The sequence below is a fragment of the Ambystoma mexicanum genome, chromosome 3p, assembly GCF_040938575.1.
Source record: "Ambystoma mexicanum isolate Mex_15411 chromosome 3p, UKY_AmexF1_1, whole genome shotgun sequence".
In the NCBI taxonomy this organism is placed as follows: Eukaryota; Metazoa; Chordata; class Amphibia; order Caudata; family Ambystomatidae; genus Ambystoma; species Ambystoma mexicanum.
The window spans coordinates 1,040,875,380-1,040,896,897 of NC_090925.1; the positions used below are offsets into that span (position 1 = coordinate 1,040,875,380).

At 46.3% G+C, this 21,518-nt stretch overlaps 1 protein-coding gene across 1 annotated transcript in view; it reads right to left on the reverse strand.

The window, feature by feature from the left end:
- KIAA1755 (KIAA1755 ortholog) overlaps window positions 1–21,518 on the reverse strand; it is a 435,570-nt gene that overhangs the window by 316,853 nt on the left and 97,199 nt on the right. The window contains exon 3 of the mRNA XM_069652397.1: window positions 19,712–21,143. Within this exon, the coding sequence (XP_069508498.1) occupies window positions 19,712–21,143 (1,432 nt within the window). The remainder of the gene's footprint in view (window positions 1–19,711; window positions 21,144–21,518) is intronic.

Genomic DNA, 21,518 nt, shown 5'->3' on the forward strand with positions numbered 1-21,518 from the left:
TGCCCGTTGTCATATGGTTCAGTCATAGCTGACCAGTGCATGCGTACTGGCCATAATTGCCACATACATTTCAAAATTAACAAGTTCAATTCCTTAAAAAAATGACTGACCCGGCCAAATTGGAATGTTTAAAACAAATGCAATAGTTTGGAAGAACTATCATTTTCAGCACAGAGACTTTGCCGGCTATCATGAGAGCTATTGCAAGCCACTGTTGCACATGTTTTGCATTAGAAATCTTAACCCCTAAACATGATAAGGCAATAGGAGTCCAATCAAAATCATTGTCACCAATCAGTCTATTATTGGTCAGCGTTAACGGAAGCAGTTCTGACTTAGAACAATTTACCCGTAGGCCTTAGTATGTACCAAACCTCTCTACATCACACATAATAGGTTCAAGATTGGATTTTGGATACCCAATACACAGCAAGACATTGTTGGTATATAAAGAAATTACATGCATTACCCCATGGATCCTGACCTCCTTGCGTGCATGTCTGGATGACAACATGTCTGCCAGAGGCTCTATAATAATAATAATGAATAATAATAATTTGGCATTTATACAGCATTACGAACCGAACCCTCAGGTATCTGACCACTGCTTATTATTACCCACGGTGTGTGGTGCTCATTTATCGACCTCGGAAGGATGAAAGGCTGAGTTTGGCCCCGCCGGGATTCGAACCTGCATTAGCAGGCTATGCACGGATGTCAGAGCGAGCGCCCTACTCGCTGTGCCACTTGACTGACAATAATAATTCTAAAGAGTAAGGGAGACAGCGGGCATCCCTGTCGAGTGCCCCTCACTATCCTCATCAGATTAGAGACTGTGCAATTAGTGAGGACCATGGCCAAAGGCTCTGTGTATAGGAGACGTACACAGGATACAAATCGAGAGCCAAATACACAGTGTTGCAGTACCCATACATATATTGCCACAATACTGAATAAAATGCTTTTTGGGGCATCGAAAGTGGCCAAGACAATCTGTATATCTAAGTCAATACGTGCCATAACATTAAAGACCCTGCGTATGTTCCAGCTCTTTGAACGCCCGGGAATGAATTCTAACTTATCTGGGTGTGCAATATAGTGCACATGTGGCAGAAGTCTATTAGCTAATATTTTAGCATCTTAATATCTGAGTTCATCAGCGATAAAGGCCTGTAGGAACCACATTCATCTATGGGCGGTTTAAATGGCAGAGTAATGATCGCCTCCTGCATAGTAGGAAGAATGTGCATCACAAGACCCTCTCTAGTAGGTATTTGGTAAGTAGGGGTTTGAAGCGTAGGTAGAATTCTGCCGTGAGGCTGTCTGAACCAGGGGCTTTGCTCAAGGGAAGGTTATCGATAACCTTGGATATTTCATCTAGTGTTATTGGTAGGTCCAATATAGATGATTGCGTTAATGGCAGGCTAGCAAGAAAACGATCTATCTCAGATTTATTACATGTGTCTTGTTGGTTGTATAGCGTAGTACAGAATTCCTCAAATAACTAATTGATTTCCGAGCTCGTTTACACTAGTTTATCTTCCAGATCTTTGATGCACGGAATCCCATCAACCCTACTATCCTGACCTACCATTCTTGCCAGCACTCTCCCCGGGAGTTCCCCATCAGCATACCTGCAGGCAGCTACCGGAGTTCCCAGATATTTGAGTTCCCTGTCAGCATTGACACAGAATTTCTCTAGTGCCTCCTCTATTAGATACAGCTTGTCCGAGGTGCGGGCAGAGGATTCATTTCTTTTCAACTGGCAAAATTCTGTTTCGCTATAGTGTCTATCTCTGCGGATCATTTTCAGGACAATGAACTCTGCAGACATGGCAATTCCCCTAATGAATACTTTGAAAGCCTGCCATAGGGTCCCAGTCTCCTGCACTGAACACCTCTGTCCCAAAGAAAATGTGTATATTGTCATGGATGGTAGTGTCAAAGACAACATCCTGTAGTTCCAGCGAATTCAACCTCCAATTAAACCAGTGGTGGCCTCTCTGGGAAAGGACCAAGCTGACCAAAATGGAAGCGTGATGAGTGTAGGTCAGTGGCAGTATAGTAGTTCAGGCGACTGTGCTCAGGAGTGGAGGAGATAAAAGCAATATGTACGTTCTGGTTATGGTCAAATTTGGGTATGTCATGAAATGTTATGTAATTAATTGTTTTAAGGTTGTGATAATACCTTTGTAAAAGTTCTTTTAGAACTTCATACAAATAAAATTAAATAAATAAAAATATGTATATTCTAGAGGATGACTCATGGACAGTGGAATAATATGTGTATTCACATTTCCCAGGATGTTGTACATGCCGTGTATCAACCAGGTGTAATTCACACATACCCTCCAACAGTACACGAGCCACCCGTACTCGATACCATGAAGACGTCCAAGAGCGATCCCATACATTATCTAAAATCATGTTGAAGTCTCCCGTGCCCCCACAATATTGGAATCTGTTGGAATGAGTAGCACACCCTTAGTAAATCCTGTAATCCACTGGGGATCATCAATATTGGGTCGTAGGTGTTAATCAACAAAATCTCCTCCCCTCAATTCTACTGTATACCACCACATAGTGGCTCTGAGGGTCTGTGATAGTCTTAATGTGCCCGAACATAAGGCGCTTATGCACCAAGATCGGTACGTCCCTTGACTGCATAGAATATGATGGCTCCCATGTACGTGCAAAGCGAGCATTGATAATTTCCATAGCGCGTTTCTTGAAGGAACAGGAACCCAACTTTGTGATGCTCAACATATGCTGTTAGCTTCCGGATCTTAACAACGTTACCCATTCCCTGAACATTCCAGCTCATGCATATGACCTAATTCCCAAGTCACCTATGAAACAAGAAACATTGATTTGTTGTGTCTGCCATCCCCCCATCTCCCATGTCATACTGCTGCAAAGTGTAGCTGTCTCCGGATCTTCAACCACCAAATTTGATTCCCCCGTAAATTCCCCTAACTGCCTCCCCAAACCCAAACCACTGTAACAATTCCAGCAGTGCAAACCCCCACTGCCCCCCAATAAACATTTGCAAATAGCAATTTAGCTTTGGCTAAGCTGTTGGAGGCATACGCACCACCGCCTGAACTCCAGAAAAGCAGAGTATTATTACCAAGTATGTCCAACAATGCACCTTACTAAATATGTTACACTTGTTCTCTGCGTCTCATTTCCCATCACTCCTCGGTGGGCATCAACCCATAGAAGCTGGGCACGGAATGGTATTCTCGATGAAGGTCACAGCTTCTTTGGGCACGGTGAAAAAGTATGTCTTGTTATGGAAGGCAATGGCAGGATACATCATCGAGTATTGAATATACCTATCTATCAGTAGCTGTTGTTATGGAAGGCAAAGGCAGGATACATCATTGAGTATTGAATATACCTATCTATCAGTAGCTTGTTCACCCCAAGAAATGTCTTGCACCCATGCTCGATGGCCACCGAAAAGTCCAGATATATTAAGACTCTGTAGGATCCCGAATGCAGTTTGCCCTTGCCCCCAGCTGCCAACAGGATAGCACCCCTTATTCTACAGTTTAGGATCCTGGCAATAATGAGATGGGGCAACACTCCCTGCTTAGTAGGGTCTGCGAACAACCTGTGGGCATGCTCATCCTGAAAGAAATAGGACTGGAGGGGTTCACCAACTATATCCAAGAGAGTGTTTTCAACAAAATGTTCCATATTCCAAACTCCCCTCCCCCCGAGCCCTCAGGAGACCTCAGTCGGTGTATATTATTGTGAAAAGACCGTGATTCAAGCTTCTTCCACTTTCTCTGCATTATCTTGGCCACCTTAGTAAGGGTTTCCAGCTCCTGCCTCATTGCGCCACATAATCCTGAATCAACCCCACTTACATTTCCGCCTGAGTAATACGGTTAGTCGCGTTCTGCAGCTTATTATTTAAGGAATTCATATTTGTGTTGATATCATCCAATTTGGTGTTGACGGTAGAGAACCCGGCCCTCATGCTGGAGAGGATAGTCTGTAGGTCTGGGAAGTGACCGCTGTCAGATGGGTGGGTGGCATCCGAGTGGGCCCCCTGCAATGTTCCCTATTATTTTTCTCTAGGTACGCAAATGGCTGTCTTTCGCACACACATTATTTTCCATGTGCGCAACTAACAATGTAATCCATATTTATGCCACTTTGTGAGCATGCGTAATTAGTGAGCTATTATCTCTAAAGACTTTGGAAGGAAATTTGCCCTTCCAGAAAAACTGCAAATCTTTACACATCAGTGTAAAAAGTGCATATTACAGCATTTTATCCAAAGATGTAGGCTAATTAACAAATATTTAACATGTAATTACAAAGAATGCTCATCAACAGATCAAAAACTTCATGCTCTGTCACAGTACCTCGCAAAAGTACTTCCATGCAGGGAAAATGTGGACAGTGCTCATAGACAATGCAGACAACGGTTAGGTCATTACAAAAAACAAATATGGCTTATCATAACTGATGTGGCTGGCACACTATTCAGAGAGGATACATTATTAGCTAGAATGTGCCAGAAAACATGACAAAAAGAGGTCATGTGCCATAATGGTCCAAGAGATTATGCCTCTCAACATTAATTTCATGATAGTTGCATCAGAATAACTGCACCATAGGATATGATGATCACAATTTCTGTGCCTCTGCTTACCATCAACATGGCATTGTTCTGTGAACAGAGCAATGCCAACGCTTACTCAACACCAGCCTTGGAGCTAAGAAGCATACATACCAGCCATTGTATTCTTATAAAACAGGAAAATGTGCCCACCAAAAAATAAGGAATAAAAATAATCCCAACCTAAAATGGGAAACTATTAACACATTGGAGCCTACCCCTATCCACAAAGACCCATTGATATTTTCTAAACGGTGATCAGCACAGCAGTGGCATAGGAAGGAATTATAATATTGTTGCCTGATCTCAAGAGGCACTATAAGGGGAAAGAAGGTCTTTAAATAAGCATAAGGTATCCCTATTGGCACCGATAATTCCTTTTTTACTCCCTGAAAAAATCATTTGATTTCAAGTAGGGAGTATAATTTCATCAGAGCTCTGCTTGGAAACCTTACACATAAAGTGCACACAATACATTATACAGTTGTACCCCCCACCCCCTCACCACAGCCTAGATGAAAGTCAAAGAGAGCCTCACTGAGGTTGGGAGCCTTTTGAGTTAATTGCAGCATGCCCAGGGGTACAACAGATACAGTGTTTTTTCATGTAACTGGGAACCCCTCTTCTGCAATTCATTGCTATCAGTTAAACAAGGTGCATGGGGATGCTAGGGGAACTAAACATAGAACACCTAATTATATCGAAACGCCTTCAACATCTGAGTATAGAAAGAAACAGAAGTCTGTATCTTAGACGGCTACTAGAGTTTCCTATGCATTTATGTAAACAAAGCCATTTCCTTCACTGTATTGCATTGCTGTAAAGTCTGGCTTGGTTTATGAAAGTTGCTGATTTGTTCGTCATCCCTAAGGAGTATTCTTCTGCCACCCTTTCCAAGTGCCTGTGCTAGCCTTTAATACTAGTTGACACAGCTCTGTACAAAGAAGGAAGGGATTGTAACAGCAAAACATTCACAGGGATATTTACATACCCACAATGCTTTGTAAGCAAACATATGTTAAGGCTCATCATGATTTTATGGACAGCTTAAGAAAATGTCACAAATCTGCATACACACATTACAGACAGCCCTTAGTGGACAGCTGGTCATGTGTGTGATCAGGTCCTTTCACTTAGTTGCTCTGCCCACCACCAGTTTTTGCACCTTCTAAGTCTCTAGTTAAGGACTGCAGGCCATCCCCAGGCAGACAGCTTTGAGTAGGGTGCTGATCACCTAACCAGGCCCTGCCACTCAGCTTCTCCACGCACTACCAGTTTTGAGCCTTCCAAGCGTCTACTTAAGGACTTTATGCCAGCTCCTGGCAGACAGCATTGAGTAGGCTGGTGGTCACGTGACCAGGCCCTGCCACCCATGACTTATTTAATCAGTCTTCCTTAAGAGCCCTCTTCACCGGCGTCCTCAACAAGGGACAGGCAAAGACAAGGCCTCACCTGTTTGTGCCTGTTCGGCCTGCTAGTTCCAAGGGACAGACCTGCTATCCTGCATTTAACATGCAAACTAATCGCTACGATTGCTACTCACCGAAAGACATCACCATGTGTCTCTTCCCTCCACAACCCATTACTATCCTGACTAGGGTTTGAATTGCCAAGCACCCTGGGCAGCCCTCTCTAGCTACTTTAGTGATCTGCATCAAGATTGCCATTCTCCCCATCCAGCACCCACGGACCACATGCATACACCCTCTCATGTTGATTAATGCTCACTCAGCAGTTTCTCATGCTGCAGAGATTGCTGACCTGATCTCGTACAACCTTAATGCCCTGTACATCACGGAAACATGGTTTACCCCACCCTCCCCACATGTTTTTGACGTCCTCCTACCCTAAGGCTACTGCATCCAACATGTTGACAATCCAGGAAGGGCAGGAGGCAGAGTGGCAATCATCCACAGGAGCGATTGGCCATGCGCTATCATCCGTTCTCCCAGAACAAGATCATTTGAATCACTCACCTGCCGGTTTGCTCTATCACACAAGCAATCCATCCCCTCCCACTTCATCTATAGACCACCACACAGGAGTGACTCTTTCATTGCAACATGTCCAACTTGCTTTCCTCTGACAAATTATCACATTCTAACAATGGGCCTCATTACAAGGTTGCCAGGCCGATATCAACAGTGCCGGTAAGCTACTGGCACCGTTGTTACCGGACCGGCAAACTATGAGTTCTGCAAGCAGGTGCCTTTCCGGCTGCCAGGTTTGACATGGCGGGCGCAAAGCCACCTTCTCACAGACCTTGACGGATGCACCGGCACCATTCATAAATGGTGCCGGTGCATCCATCCTACCCATTCCCATTGAGTCCAATGGTACTCGAAATGGAATGGGGAGTAATATTTTCTGGCGCCCCACAATGAGGAATTACCGGGACCGATGGGGCTGTAATGCCCCGCTAAGTCCCCATTGCCGGGCGCTTGGACAAAAATGACTCCGGCAGCATCCGTGCCATTTTTACCGGTACGCCTACCGCCGGACTCATAATGAGGCCCAATGTCTTTCTCAGAGATTTTAACATCACTGAGTCACAGCCTGACAACCACACACAAAACAGGTTTTCACACTGACCAGTTCCATGGAGCTTAAGTGAATTGTGCTCCCCCCCATGCACCCCACGCACCAAAGGCAACACGCTAGACTTGGTCTTCACCTCATCCCCCTCCATCACATGTGCAGACCCTATCCCACTTGACTGGTCTGACCACGCAGCCATCCCATTATCAGTCACCCACTCAACTACGGCCCACAGAGGTCAGGCTCTGTTAACACTGCTCATTCAAAATCTTCTCGTCAATGAGCAAGAAGCAAATTTCACCACCACAGGGAATGCCTGGGGGAATGCCTGGGGGACTCCTGGAATTATTCAACTATTCAGCTATGAAACTGGTGGACACTCATGCCCCCCTAAAAGGGGCTAAGACCAAACCATCCACCCTTTGGTACACCCCCAAGCTAGCCTCCAGCAAACGCTTAATCAGAGCCCTGAAGAAACAGTGGTGCAAAACCATATCCTAAGAGACCACACCAGCCCCACAAACTGTAGGATTCTGATTACTGAGACTAATGATGCTTAATACTCCACCATCAATGTGGAAGCCTCTAACAGTGAGAAAACCCTCTTCGAAGTAGTAAAGCATTGTACCAAACTCTCACCCGACACCGACGTACCAGCAACTTAGGAAAAATGTGAGGGATTCAACACATTTTTTATGGAAACAAATAGCCAATATCCGAGAGACCATTGAATCAACCTCTCGCAGCATTAGCACACTTGCACCCCAGAGGCTTAGTGCGCTCCTCAGCATCATCAAGACATCCCTCACAGAAGGGTAATTCCTGGGAACCCTGAAAACTGGTCTCATTCGACTTCTTTTGAAAAAATCAACCCTAGATCCAGATCACCTGGCTGACTACTAGCCCATTACGAACCTCTTGTTTGTTGGCAGAACCTTGGAAAAAGTAGTTGCTACAAAACTACTTACCAGAATTGAACAACTCCACCTCCTAAATGACTATCAGTCAGGGTTCCTCCCTAAGTGTAGCACTGAGACAGACATCATCCAGGTGGTGGATGATGTCCTCAAAATCATGGATAAGGGCAACTCATGGCTTCTCGTTCTCCTTGACCTTTTGGCTGTATTCAACACTGTCGACCATTGCATCCCTCTCTCCCTCTTTGATGACAGAATGGGATTCTCAAGGCACTGTCCTGAACTGGTTTACCTCCTACCTCTGAGGAAGACACCAGTCTTTTCAGAAGAACCTGTTGTATTCTAACCAACACCAAGTCTCCTGCGCAGACCCCAAGATTCCATCCTCTCCCCAGTCCTTTTTAACCTTTACATGGAGCCTGTAGGCACACTCCTCAAAGATCCCAGTATAGCCATCCACCAATAGGTGGATAATACTCAGTTGTACATGAGTAAATAGCGCACAAGACATCATTCTTCTCTGCCATTCCCTAGCCGTCATCCAGTCCTGGATGTCGATTGCCTACCTCAAGCTAAAACCATCGAAGATTGAATTCGTCCTCATCGGTCAGCCCACTAAAAAACACTTGTCTAACAGTGGCTCAATGATATGCGCCTAGGAGGATTTGATCAACAACTCTCAGACTCAGCAAAATCCTTAGGATTCACCATTGACAGCAGCCTGTCCTTACAGAAACACATAGCCAAGAAGGCCCAAATAGCCTGGCTCCGAATCTCTTCCCTTCAAAAAATCAAACCCTTAATACTGCTGCAGGACTTCCAGACCGTAGTGCAGGCCCTTGTGGTCTCACACACCGATGGGGGAAATGCTCTCCTGGCAGGGCTCCACAGTGCTCACTTGGGTCCCCTAAAATCAGTCCACCACCTGCAGCATGTCTTATCATGGGAGCATGGAAATGTGACCGTATCACCCGCATCCTACGTAAACTATATTGACTTCTCCAGGGCAGGGTCCTGTTCAAGACTGCATGCATCATCTACAAAGCAGTCAAAAGAAGCACACCAGCATACCCGGTGGCTAAGCTTCACATATCTTGTGGCACACGGTCCTCACAAAGCAAATCAACGGATCTATGCTGAAAACCAGACCCCTAAAGCTTGAGTTACCAAATTGAAAAGCCCACTTGTTTGAATTGTGTAACTCAAGCTTTTGGGATTTTGGTTGTTTGTTCCCCGCTGTGCATTTATTGTATGCGGGGGACACCCCTGCAACCGCAGAAGCCCATAATACCAAACTAAGGGAGCGAGGACACCCCTGCAATCCCCGCTCCCCTTGTTCGGTATTATTGGCTTCGAGCATTTTTACCATGCTGAATGCGCACCAAACGCACATTCAGCTTTTTTTAATCAACCATTTCGGCCGAAAGGCAAATCAACTCAACCAAACGGCTTAAATCACAACTAATCCACAAAGAGAGGACCCACAAACAATCCTTTTTCTTATCATGCACCCACCCTCTGGATCTCGGTCCCTGGCTATGAATGCCCCCACACTTCTCCAATTTCGCGAATCTCTCAAAAAATGACTCTTTCATAAACACCTGACCCAAGAATAATTTCAATAGACACACCCACACTGACATACAGACCTTGCAGTACTGCGCTACTGTTAAAAGATGCCAGCCAAATTGCTGGCTACCCACACTCTGTGCACTGTGCCGCTGCTCTCAAGCTAGATATGTGCTCTAAACAATACAATAAAATAAATAAAATACACATAATTTTTTCCAGTGTCTACAAGTTTATTTGCAACACCCCCCACTCTATTGTTGTTGGGTAAAATAATAGAAGTGCTCAGTGAAACCATGCTTGTATAGCAGAGAGTTACTATATCATTTGTTAAGGTCTGTGCCGAATGAAACTCTGACAGAATGGAAAGGAGGCAGGTTGTTTGAAAAGCATTGTAGTTGTCTTAAGGTCTGTTGCCAGGGTAACGTCAGCAATGCTATTGTAGGGGAGGCTAAGCATGACATTTGCCTACTCAAAATCCTTACAGGGCAAATGAATATTTATTTGAGTTTTATAATTCATTAATTTGCAAGGTTACCACGTGCCTGCCAGAGATATGTACACAATGTTGGTAGCATGGGATGTGGTTAAATATCCAAACAGCCTACTTACTTGCAGCCAGGTCCTAATATTTGAGCTGACGGTTGGGTTACTAGTGTGGGTGATGTTTTGGCTAAAGCACCATGAGTAACAGAAATTCTGGTGACTGAACATCATTCATATTACCACAAACATAAAACAAGTGGATGTAGGCACAAGTATGATAGCCAAGGTTGGCGGATTCAAGCTCATCCAGTAATAGCTTAATGTAGCCGCGGGGTGGAAGTTAGCCATACACATGAATGTGATAAAGTCAAATACAGGAGTCATGGGTGGGTAGGAAAGATTATTTGGTGAATATGTGCAGGCATGTCTTAATTAGGTCTTCTGTTCATGGAGCCAGATTTTCACATTCGTGTTTAACCTCTTAAAGGAATATTTTGTTTCAGGTTTTTAAGGTCATGCTTGCATAGTATGGTAATGTAAATAGGCTAGACCAGAATTTTGAAACAAGTTATTATAATTTAGCTTCATTAAGAGAGGACCAAATGTCAGGTAACTGCTATTGCTCGTGCATTATTAATTCTTGTGAAGGTGGGAATTGTCTGCGTGCACTGGTGAACCTCTTCTGAGCAGCACCTGGAGGGTAGCTGGGCAAGTTAACATGCACACACCTTAGAGGGAACTTAGCCCCCCTGTTCAGGAGCCCTCTGTGCTACCCTGGTGTAAGTGTCCACACTGCCCTGTTTTTTGTGTGCTCCCTTGGAAGCTTTTTTTCACCCAGACATGTGGGCTTTGAACTCAGAGGATTCACATTGATGGGGGATCCTACCGCAGCGTTTATAGCGGGTCCCCAGATATCAACCTTCAACCCCTAGGCTGAGGGGGATAATCCAGGAAGAGTAGAGGTGCGCTGCCTCAAAATTTTGAACGTGACCAGAGCCAGCTAGCTCCCCAGGTAGGTGCCAGAGTCGACCCTCTCTTCTCAGATTCTTGGCAACGGGCCACGCAGGTTGCCTATAATGTTCAGCACAACCCACTCCACTGTCTCACCGCTCCAAACTCTTCGAGCAGCCACTGGACCGAAGATCAGACACTCCCTTACCGCTGCACCACGTTCTGAAGCGACCGGCAGATCCCGAGCCTCAGGGCGGTCTCACAGGATAGAAGTGGGGCTCTTTCCCTCCACCGATCGGCTCAGCGACGCCGTGAACAGCGCCCAGCAGGCCCCAGATGATGGAGGGCTAATACACACCGATCTGGGGTCTCAGCCACACAATAGGGAAGCACTGTTCGGGCTTCCCAGGAAGAGTTTTCATTCATCGAGGGCAAACGGAGTTCAGGCACCTCAGGGCACAGAGCTTCTGATGGACGTGGCATGGCTCCCCTTAAAGGAAAAAATGTATTCATGTTTGTGGATTTTTTTTGGGGCAGTAGCAGTAAAAAGAAAATATGGTGGAGGATAGCTCTTGCGTTTTCTCCATCTTTAAACTAGGTTATCTTCCTTGTAAGGTGGTGCGTGGGGGATACAATTGTTTTATTTTCTTTTAGAATTTTAGATTATTATCCTCAAAATTTTGGATTTGAATCTTCAGACCTTTTGAACTTAATTTAGAAATGTGGGGAAAGAGGGCGCTAGAGCGCGACCAAGATGGGCGCACTGGTGTGAGCTCCGACAGCACACCCATTAATCCTGGAAATATCAGCGGATCCGGGGGCCATCAAACCCCCTCCAGCGACGGAACACCCACCCCCCCGTCAACCAGAAATACCACCCGCCACCACCTGCCGGGCGCGGACTCGGAGCGGAGGGGGGCCCCGGCCAGCCCCAGCCCATAGCCCACAACGGCATCCAAGGCACAGCTCCGCGGGCGATCGGGCCGTGACCTCCCGCTACGGGCTAACGGGTCTGCGAGAGAAGATCCAAGACATGCGACTGCCCCAAAGAGACACGGAGCAACAGCTCACGTGGATCGCTCCTAGGAATCGGAGCCGGCGAGCTCCAGCCAACCCATGGGCCCAACCGCCAGCGGCAACGCTAACAGTGCAGGCCGGGGCTCCCGGGAAGCAGCCTGCCCTTTCTGGAGTCCAGCAAGTCCGGGGGCCATCCAGCCCCCCACAGGTGAGAGGATCGTACCAGGGGACCACTAAAGCGAAGGGGCACTCGCAGTAACTCCGCAGGCCGGGGGGTGCGTGGAAAAAAGCCTAACGCCCACACTATCACGCCGCAAGGCCCCGAGCCACTCGGCACACGCACACTCCGAACTGGGGGGAAAAGCAGGCCCTGAAGACTACCCAGAGCTCAGGACAACCCCAACTCGACCGGCAGAACCCCCCCTCGTGCCTAAATAAGCCCGAAATCCGGCAACCTCACCACCCCGGGCAACTCGCGAGGCACACAACACCCTGGACGATATACGGGGCGGGAGCGGGCCCCCCCCTCGACCTCGCAATACCCAAGAAACAAAGCGAGCCGGCCGAAGCATAGAGGCCACAGGAGGCACCCACATCTGATATAACACCTGGGCTAACCGCGGGAACAAAAAATGCGCTACAAAAGACTACCAAACACCCCCAATGAGAAAACAGCAAGAGCGAAGGCATCCCTGATAATTTTTGACACACAGCCTTCAGGATGGGAAAAACGGACAAAGCCCAACGGAAGTTGACATTCGAAGTGGGTGCCATAGTTAAGACCCCCAAAACAAGCGAGCGACATGAGCACCCCGAAGAAACTGTACCCCGAGACGCCGAACCCGCTCACAGTACAGACATTAAAAAAATCCTCCTCGAATTAAAGGCGGGGATCGGTAGCATAGACAGCAAACTCGACTCCCTGTCCACCAAGGTTGATCAACTACAACACCGGCTAGATAAACATGGAGACAGGCTCAACTCCGCTGAACAACATATCTCCGACATGGAGGACAACACATCCTCCATAGCCACCAAGGTAACAACACTAGAATCACAGATGAAAGCAATAATGGCCAAAAACGAAGACCTCGAAGGAAGATCACGCCGCAACAACATTAGGATTCTTGGAGTGAGAGAGCAGCAAAACACTGGAAAAATTGAGGTCTTCGTTGAAAACCTGTGCAAAGAATTATTCGGAGGCCCCGCACTTTCCAACCTATTCGTGGTGGAACGAGCCCACAGGGTACCTACTAGCTGACCTATCCCCGGGGCGCCCTCCCGCCCGATCATAGCGAAACTACTGAATTACCAAGATCGAGATAAAATCCTCCGCCTTGCAAGGGAGAAAGGAAACCTACAATATGACGGGGACAAAATCCAATTCTTCCCCGACTTCTCCCCATCTGTACAAGCGCTGCACAGAACTTTCACCGGTGTGAAGCGCCGGCTTCAGGACAACAAACTAATGTATTCCATGCTCTACCCCGCCAAACTGCAAATCCAACACAATGGCAAGTCACAATTCTTCAAAACTCCCGAGGAGGCAAATCTATTTCTCGATAGGATAGGATGCTACCAAAACAGCAACAACCCACGGCCACAAAGGAGAGACCGAATAAATGGGGACCCACCATGACCCCCATTACAGCCTTATCACAAGCTGCTCGGCGCCACTTAATCTGACCCCCGCCCCCGATCCCTGAAATCCACAGTTAAGCTAACGGTGTGCTGGACCTTGGAAGTTCCCTAGCGCCCCAAGCACTGCAAAGTTATGTTGGGGATTTCAGGGAGGGAAGAGTCAATGGGCAAGTTGGGGGTTGCCCATGTTTGGGAGGGAAACAGTTTTATGTTACGGAAGCGTGCTTGAAAGATGTCCACACTCCACCCGCTGCCACCTGGCGACACCCAGCGGAAACATCAAAGCCAGCCTTCATCCGAAAATACAAGTGCCCAGAAACAGCGTAACCAGCGCACCGCACGACAAGACAGTCCGCCATTCGGGCCAACAACCTGCTCAAAATTCAACCATCCACAACATTCAAGCTAGCCACTTGGAACATTAAAGGGGGCAATAACCCGACCAAAACAAGGAAGATGATACAGTACCTCCGGAGACACATAGTGGACATCGCCCTGATCCAAGAAACCCACCTCCTCCCGGGAACAGAGAACAGATGGGCCAGAGACTGGGGCTGCCACAGATACTTTGCGTCATACTCCACATACGCCAGGGCAGTGGCAATCCTAATAAACAAAACCCTGAAATTCAAACAGCACTCAGTTAAAAGAGACGACGAAGGGAGATCACTACTGATCCACGGAACCGTGGAAAACACAGAAGTTATTCTCATAAACTCCTACAGACCAAACACCGACGGACATAATAATTTTGACTGGGTCCTGACACACCTGGAAGAAAGAAGGTCCGCAACAATTATCTGGGCGGGAGACTTGAACACCACCCTCGACCCACAAAAGGACAAATCACACCCGACCACCACGGTCAACCCCAAAGCCGCTCTCCAGGTCCTAGAAATCTGCAAAGCATTTAGTCTCGTCGACATCTGGAGACGCCAACATTGAGAGTCCCGAGACTACTCATTTCACTCTTGGGTCCACCAAACCAGCTCCCGCCTGGACTACATCCTGGTGACCGCTCACAGCCAAGCCCAATAGGCGAACTGCCAAATACAGCTAGATCCATGTCGGACCACTCATTGGTCATGGCTGAATACACCCCACCAGACCCATCAGAAGGGAGGAGACAGTGGAGGCTCAAACCAGGGTCCCTGCAGGATCAGGTATTCGCAGATGAACTACGCACAGAAATCATGACGTTCCTTGAAATCAACCAGGGCTCAGTATCTTCAGCCGGGACCCTGTGGGAATCCTTGAAATGCTACGTCAGAGGAGTATGCTTAGCCAAAGAGCAAGGCATCCTGAAGCTCATTCGACGAGAACTATCACAAAGCGAGACACGTCTAAAAGAACTAGAACAACTACAATCAATCTCCCCAGGACCACAGGTACTGGCATCGCTGAAGACAGAGCTCGACAAATTCAGAACAGCCGCGGACAGAGAATTGAAATTCCTATCACATGGTCATCGTATCCGCCAATTTGGTGAGGGCCAAAAACCAGGAGCACTGCTCGCGAGGCTGATAGCAGCGGACCGCAAACCTACACAGGTCGAACAGATCCGGAACCATCAGGGCACCCTAGTACACACCGATAAAGAAATAGCAAAGACCTTTTGCATTTTTTACCAAAATCTATATAGCACCAAATTTCATGCCACCCAGGAAACAATGTCTCGCTACCTAGAAGACATAGAATTATACTGGGTAGACGCCACATTAAGGGAACCCCTCAACGCGCCAATCTCGACAGACGAAATCCACCAGGCCATCAAAGATCTACCGGGCACCAAAGTCCCAGGCCCCGACGGACTGATAGGTGAATTTTACAAAAAGTTTGCACCCATCCTTGCCCCATTGTTACAGCAGGTATACGGAAAGGCACTAGAGGTCGGTTCGTTACCCCCGACACTCCGAGAAGCAAATATGATATTGCTACACAAAGCCAATAAACCCCCCATAAGAATGCGGCTCGTATAGGCCAATTTCGCTCATCAACCTAGATAATAAAATACTAGCCAAGATCCTGGCCACTAGACTCATCCCCTTGATGCCCACGCTGGTGCTGGCAGACCAAGCCGGATTTGTACCTGGCTGTAACACCACATTCGGCATAAGACGCATGTTTGGGGTCATGGAAGCACTAGACTCCTCCCAGCAAGCAGTAGCAGTCCTATTAGACGCCGAAAAGGCGTTCGACTCCATTGAATGGCCTTTTCTCTTTGAAATCCTTCAGAGGATGGGCCTCGGCAAGAGATTCCTTCAATTAATAGCCCTACTGTACAACCATCCCCGTTCCCACATGATATTGGGAAAAACCAGATCGACAGCAATCGATCTCCAGAGAGGAACAAGGCAAGGGTGTCCGCTTTCCGCCCTACTCTTTGCACTAGTGATGGAACCCCTCGCCTCAGACATCCGAGCTAAACATATACAAAGAGGCCTGTTCTTCGGTCCCCATAAACTAATAATATCCCTATATGCAGATGACATCGCCCTTTACATACGAGACCCGACATCCAACCTAAACCCAGTAATTTGTGACATAATAAAATTTGGCAACTTCTCCGGGCTGAAGATCAATCACAGTAAGTCCATCATATTCCCACTCACTCCGGAGACCCTAAAATTCCAAGATGACTATGGGTTCAAATGGGAACATTCCAACGTGCGATACCTAGGCATCCAACTAGCCCGTGACCACCAAACACTATTCCACGACAACTATGGGAAGATAATCCAATCACTACAAGAGAAAGTAGAAAGATGGAAATCACTTCCACTTACCCTGTGGGGTCGCGTATCATTGGTAAAAATGGTAATACTCCCCAAACTCCTGTATTTATTTGTAAACCTCCCCCTTCTAGTACCCCAGAAACAGCTCCAACACCTGAGAAGCATGATCCTGGAACTCCTCTGGGCAGGCAAGCCAGCTAGAATAGCCTATAACTCACTGATCCAACCAGTAAACAAAGGCGGAATGGCCCTCCCCAACGTAGAACGATACTACTGGGCTGCACAAGCCCAGTTCCTGGGACATTGGTACGCCACACTATTCATCCGCCCCCATGTCCAACTGGAACGAGCCCTAGCAGCTCCCAATCTACTCAGGGCAGCCATTTTAGGCCTGACACACACCCTGCACCAAACCCTGAATCCTGTTCTCTCCACCATAGCAATATGGAAAAAAATAGCGCTAAAATACGAGATACAGACCAGGTTCTCCCCCTTACTGCCTGTAAAATTCATACCTGGTGTCCCACTAACTGCCGAGAGAGTGTATCTGGATTGTGTTGACAAACTAAAAATTAAAAATATGGAGGACCTCTTTATCGAGGGGCACTTCCTTACCCCCCAACAAGCCAAAGACCGCAGAGCCTCCACCGCACTAGATACTTTCCTATATTTCCGCCTCAGAGGCACCCTACAAACGCTTCTTCCAGCATTCCCGCGAAAACCTGAGACATGGCAGTTACTCCATGGGGTCATCCAATCACAAGGAGAGGGCAAACTGGTCTCGATGTTATACAAATCTCTACTAACGGACACAGCCCCAAAGCCGACAGCACCTAAGGTGAGGTGGGAGAGGGCTCTTCGGATCACAATCCCAGATGAAGAATGGGACTATGTCCTACCACAAACACAAAAGATATCACTAAATACAAGATATAAACTAATACACCTGAAATTCATACACCAGACATATCACACTCCCGCCAGAATTCACCATTATCACCCCTCAACCCCCCCACAATGCAGCCGTTGTAATGCACCACAGGCTGACTTCCTACACCTCGCGTGGGCCTGTCCAACAATACAACTTTTTTGGACATCGGTACTGGAAAAGACAGCCACAATAACGGACACACCTATCGAACCCGACCCCAAGATCACGTTACTGGGATACACCAAACACTTTCCCCCTGTGATTCGCAAACTGGGAGGGCTGCTACTGCTGCTGGCTCGCAGAAGAATCGCAATGTCTTGGAGAAAAGGTCCCACCCCGACCATAAAACAGTGGATGAAAGACGTAACGTACAGTCAAGACACTGAAACAAACTTCATAAAGCTACTACCTCTACACGCAAGACCCCCCGACATCTGGGGCCCTTACATTGCCTACTTACTATCTACCAAAAACAGAGACTCCCCTCGAGATACAACTCCAGCACCCCCACAGGAGACTACAGACACAGGCCCCATCACCAACAATGCAAATAACCTAGAACTGCTATTAACTCAAGCTAGGGTGTGACCGAGATGTGATGGAAAGCGGGAAATGGAGACGGGAAGAAGCACGAGTTACTTCCATGTTTGTTTATGTTATGATTTTGTTTTAGTTTTTTGTCTTAAATACCAAAAATAAAGGTTTAAAAAAAAAAAATAGAAATGTGGGGAAATTCCACTTTTGGTTTTTCACGCGCATTTTTGGAAAAAGGTATTTTTGCTTTACTATATTACACAGATAAGTTAGGTTCAATAGAAAGTTATCGTTTACATATTTTTGCTTTAAGTTTTGGTTCATTGATATCAATGTGTTGAGTTGGCAATGTTTATACAATGCCCTTGTTATTGAAGGTTTAAAATCTTCCTATTGCAGTGTAGTATTTGATGAACTAGCCTATCAGGAAAAAGGATCGGCGTTTATGTCCCTCCTTTCTACCAAAGTGGCTCGAAATGTGCTGGTGTAATGAAGCTGTGTACAACACTTGGATCTTCCTCTCTGCAGCGTCAGCAATTGAAGGCAAGTTTCCTTGATTTACAAATACAAGTCCAGTGTGACGCTCTACGCTTCCTTTATGAGGGTTTAACTCTGCCCTCAATACTTTGCACAGTAATTGATGTTGATTGTGTTAGATGCAAACGTGATGTGCCTTGTAACCACTCTTCACTAAGCATATATACTATGTATGTTTCCACCGTAGTGCTTAAGGTTATCACGCAATGTCCATGCTGAGTCCCTGTTTCTACTTGCTTGTGCTGTAAGTTAATAAATAATGAACATATGGAATACACATTATTCAGTGGTTCACAACGAACCACATTGTTAGGGTCATTAAGAACGAGGATCTTCATCAAACTCGCTTTGTTTTTCCTGACAGCCTTGAAGTAAATCACACCGATGTTTACCAGGTTCAGTTCTGCAAAGGATGTTTACCAGGTTCAGTTCTGCAAAGGATGTTTACCAGGTTCAGTTCTGCAAAGGATGTTTACCAGGTTCAGTTCTGCAAAGGATGTCACCATTCACCGCCAGAGTGTGGAATCATTTTAAACATGGTTGAGCTACTTGAGACGAGTACCATAAGATAGAAAAAAAGTATTTCCCTTTGAATCCAGTTAATGTTTTGTTCTTGTATTTACCAGCAATTACTGGAATTATCAGCACCAATTTTGCTCGGCATGAAACATACAAGTGGATCCTGTGTGCTTTTGCCATTCATTGAAATCTGGTTAAGTAACTTTAAAAGATGTTTGAATTTGAAATCAGGCTTTGTGCAAGTGCAGAATTATTCTTGATTTTGCAGCGGATGTCATACATTTTATTTAAAAATTAGCATTTGCATTGACATTGGCCTTCTCACAAACAGTGATAAAAATGTTTGAGAAAGGATTGTAGTTTTCCTGTGGAAATACATGCCCACCAAACTTGAGCTGGGCTGCCATGACTGTTATTAAACAAGTGACAAATAATTTCATTCTTAATCAACATAAAATAATTGTGTGATCTACATCCTTCTCACCGCAACTTAAAATTAGCTGGCACAAGTATCATTACAAAAAGAGCAAGAGTTCAGTCTGCCCAACTTCAATTCGATAACGTTTTGTGGGAGTCATGGCAACTTTTTAAAAAAAAAAAGGTTATTTATTTCAGACCTAAACTATTGTAAAATGCATAATAACTAACCTTGCTTATTTGAGAGCCTTTAAATACCCTGCATTGCACTGCACCTTACCTTTCCCAACTGGTTTTGCTCTACCAAGTCGCGGAGAACAAACGGAAGACATCCTCTTCCAAGGCATCCCTTGCTGGGCTCCTGGAGTTTCCACGGATGAGGATAGTGTGTCTTCAGTGGGTGAAAGTGCCCGCTGTCCATTCAAGAATAAGAATTTATCAGTACCTTCGCTAGAATCTATCTCTGCAATACTCCGCGTCAGGTTAGTTGATGCTTTTGTCTTCTCCCCTCTCTGTGGTTTTTGAATGACGTCTGCTTGTGGTGATCCATGGAATAAGATTGGCTGCCCTTCTCTTTTCATTGCCCGAGACATTGTCTGTGGAGAGGCCGCACTGACCGTGCAGCTGGAATACAGTTCCTGTTTGGACTCATTGGTCTCTTCGGATATAGAATTCATCTGCCCTGAGCCAAAGGACACCGGGTTTTGAATGGCTTGCATGTAGGACTCACGGAAACGGCACACTGTTTCCTGAGATTTAGGTTCTATGTTTAGTTTTCTCCTTAAGCAGGGAGTGCATGCACCCTTTTCTGACTCAGGGGCCTTCCGGCAAGTCCATCTTTCGGGTGCCAAACCTCCACTAAGATCTCCACTCGCCAATGGAAAGGGTTTACTCCGCCCTCTTGTAGAATGACAAGGCACTTGTGTGCCTTCAGTGGATCCTTGCATGGTTCTGGAAGATAAAGTCTTGTCAGCAGAGCAAAGGGGCCTACTCAATAAATCTACTTGTATTTCCTCTGGAAGTTCTAAGAGATCCACATAATCACCTTCAAGGTCCTCAACAATATTTTCACTGGGGATTGGTGTGTGTACCAGGGCAGGCTTATTTACAGTGCTTGGAAAGTCTCCTCGGTCCTGATTCCATCTGTGTCCAGGGCTTGTGTCCCCCAGGTAGACGCTGTTCTTCACATCAACTGTAACATCACTAGGGGTCATTTGTAAATCTGTGGCCCTTAAAGTCGCCTGACTCTGTAAATATGGCTGTGGTTTTTCGTTGGATTCAATGATAGCAAGGTCGTCGGTTTGAAGAGAGACCTTTGTCTGGCCCTCAACCTGTTCTCCTACAGGTTCGTCCACAAATTCTGGAACGGCTACACTACTCCACGGCACTTTGGCAATGCCACTGTCAGTAGCCAAGAGGCATGTATGCAGAGGTGCTTCTACCCGGCCTCGATTTACCTCTTCCAGCCACTTGTTGGAAAAAAGCCCAGGGTAGGAAGAGTCCCGCACAGGTATCTCTTCCACAGTACGCAGGTCGTCTGAGAGACATTTCAGCAAGACACACACTGACTGCTCTCCGTTGGCTTTAGCGTGGAAGAAGAAGTCACCAGGACGTAGTAAGAAGGGGCTGAGTGGTGCGAGGTGGACCACGACCTTCTCATGGAGACACAAAGGCCAGCCCTCATGAACGAAGAGACGACCAGGATATGGAGCCTGAGGGAAGAAGACAAGGCCAATTAATGCTCGCTTTGAAGATTGTTCAAATCGTGTTCAAAAGTCTATCAGGACTACTGCTTGCTTAAAAGATGCAATTAAGTTTCTTCAGTGAAAACGTCTGTTTGACTTTCATTCAGAGATCAAAAACAACTAAGGTGGGCTAAAACGATTGTTTAGCACATTGGAGGCGTCAATGATGGACTTCAATTGACGTGTTCAACCCATGACTCCTACTCATATTGGGCTCCAACGTCCCACTAATTATTTTAATAAAAAGTCTAAATGCTTTCCATGATAACAAGCCATTCAAAGACGAGCCAAACTCTTGCCGACAAATACAAGTAACTTCAACTCATCCACAAGACAATGAAA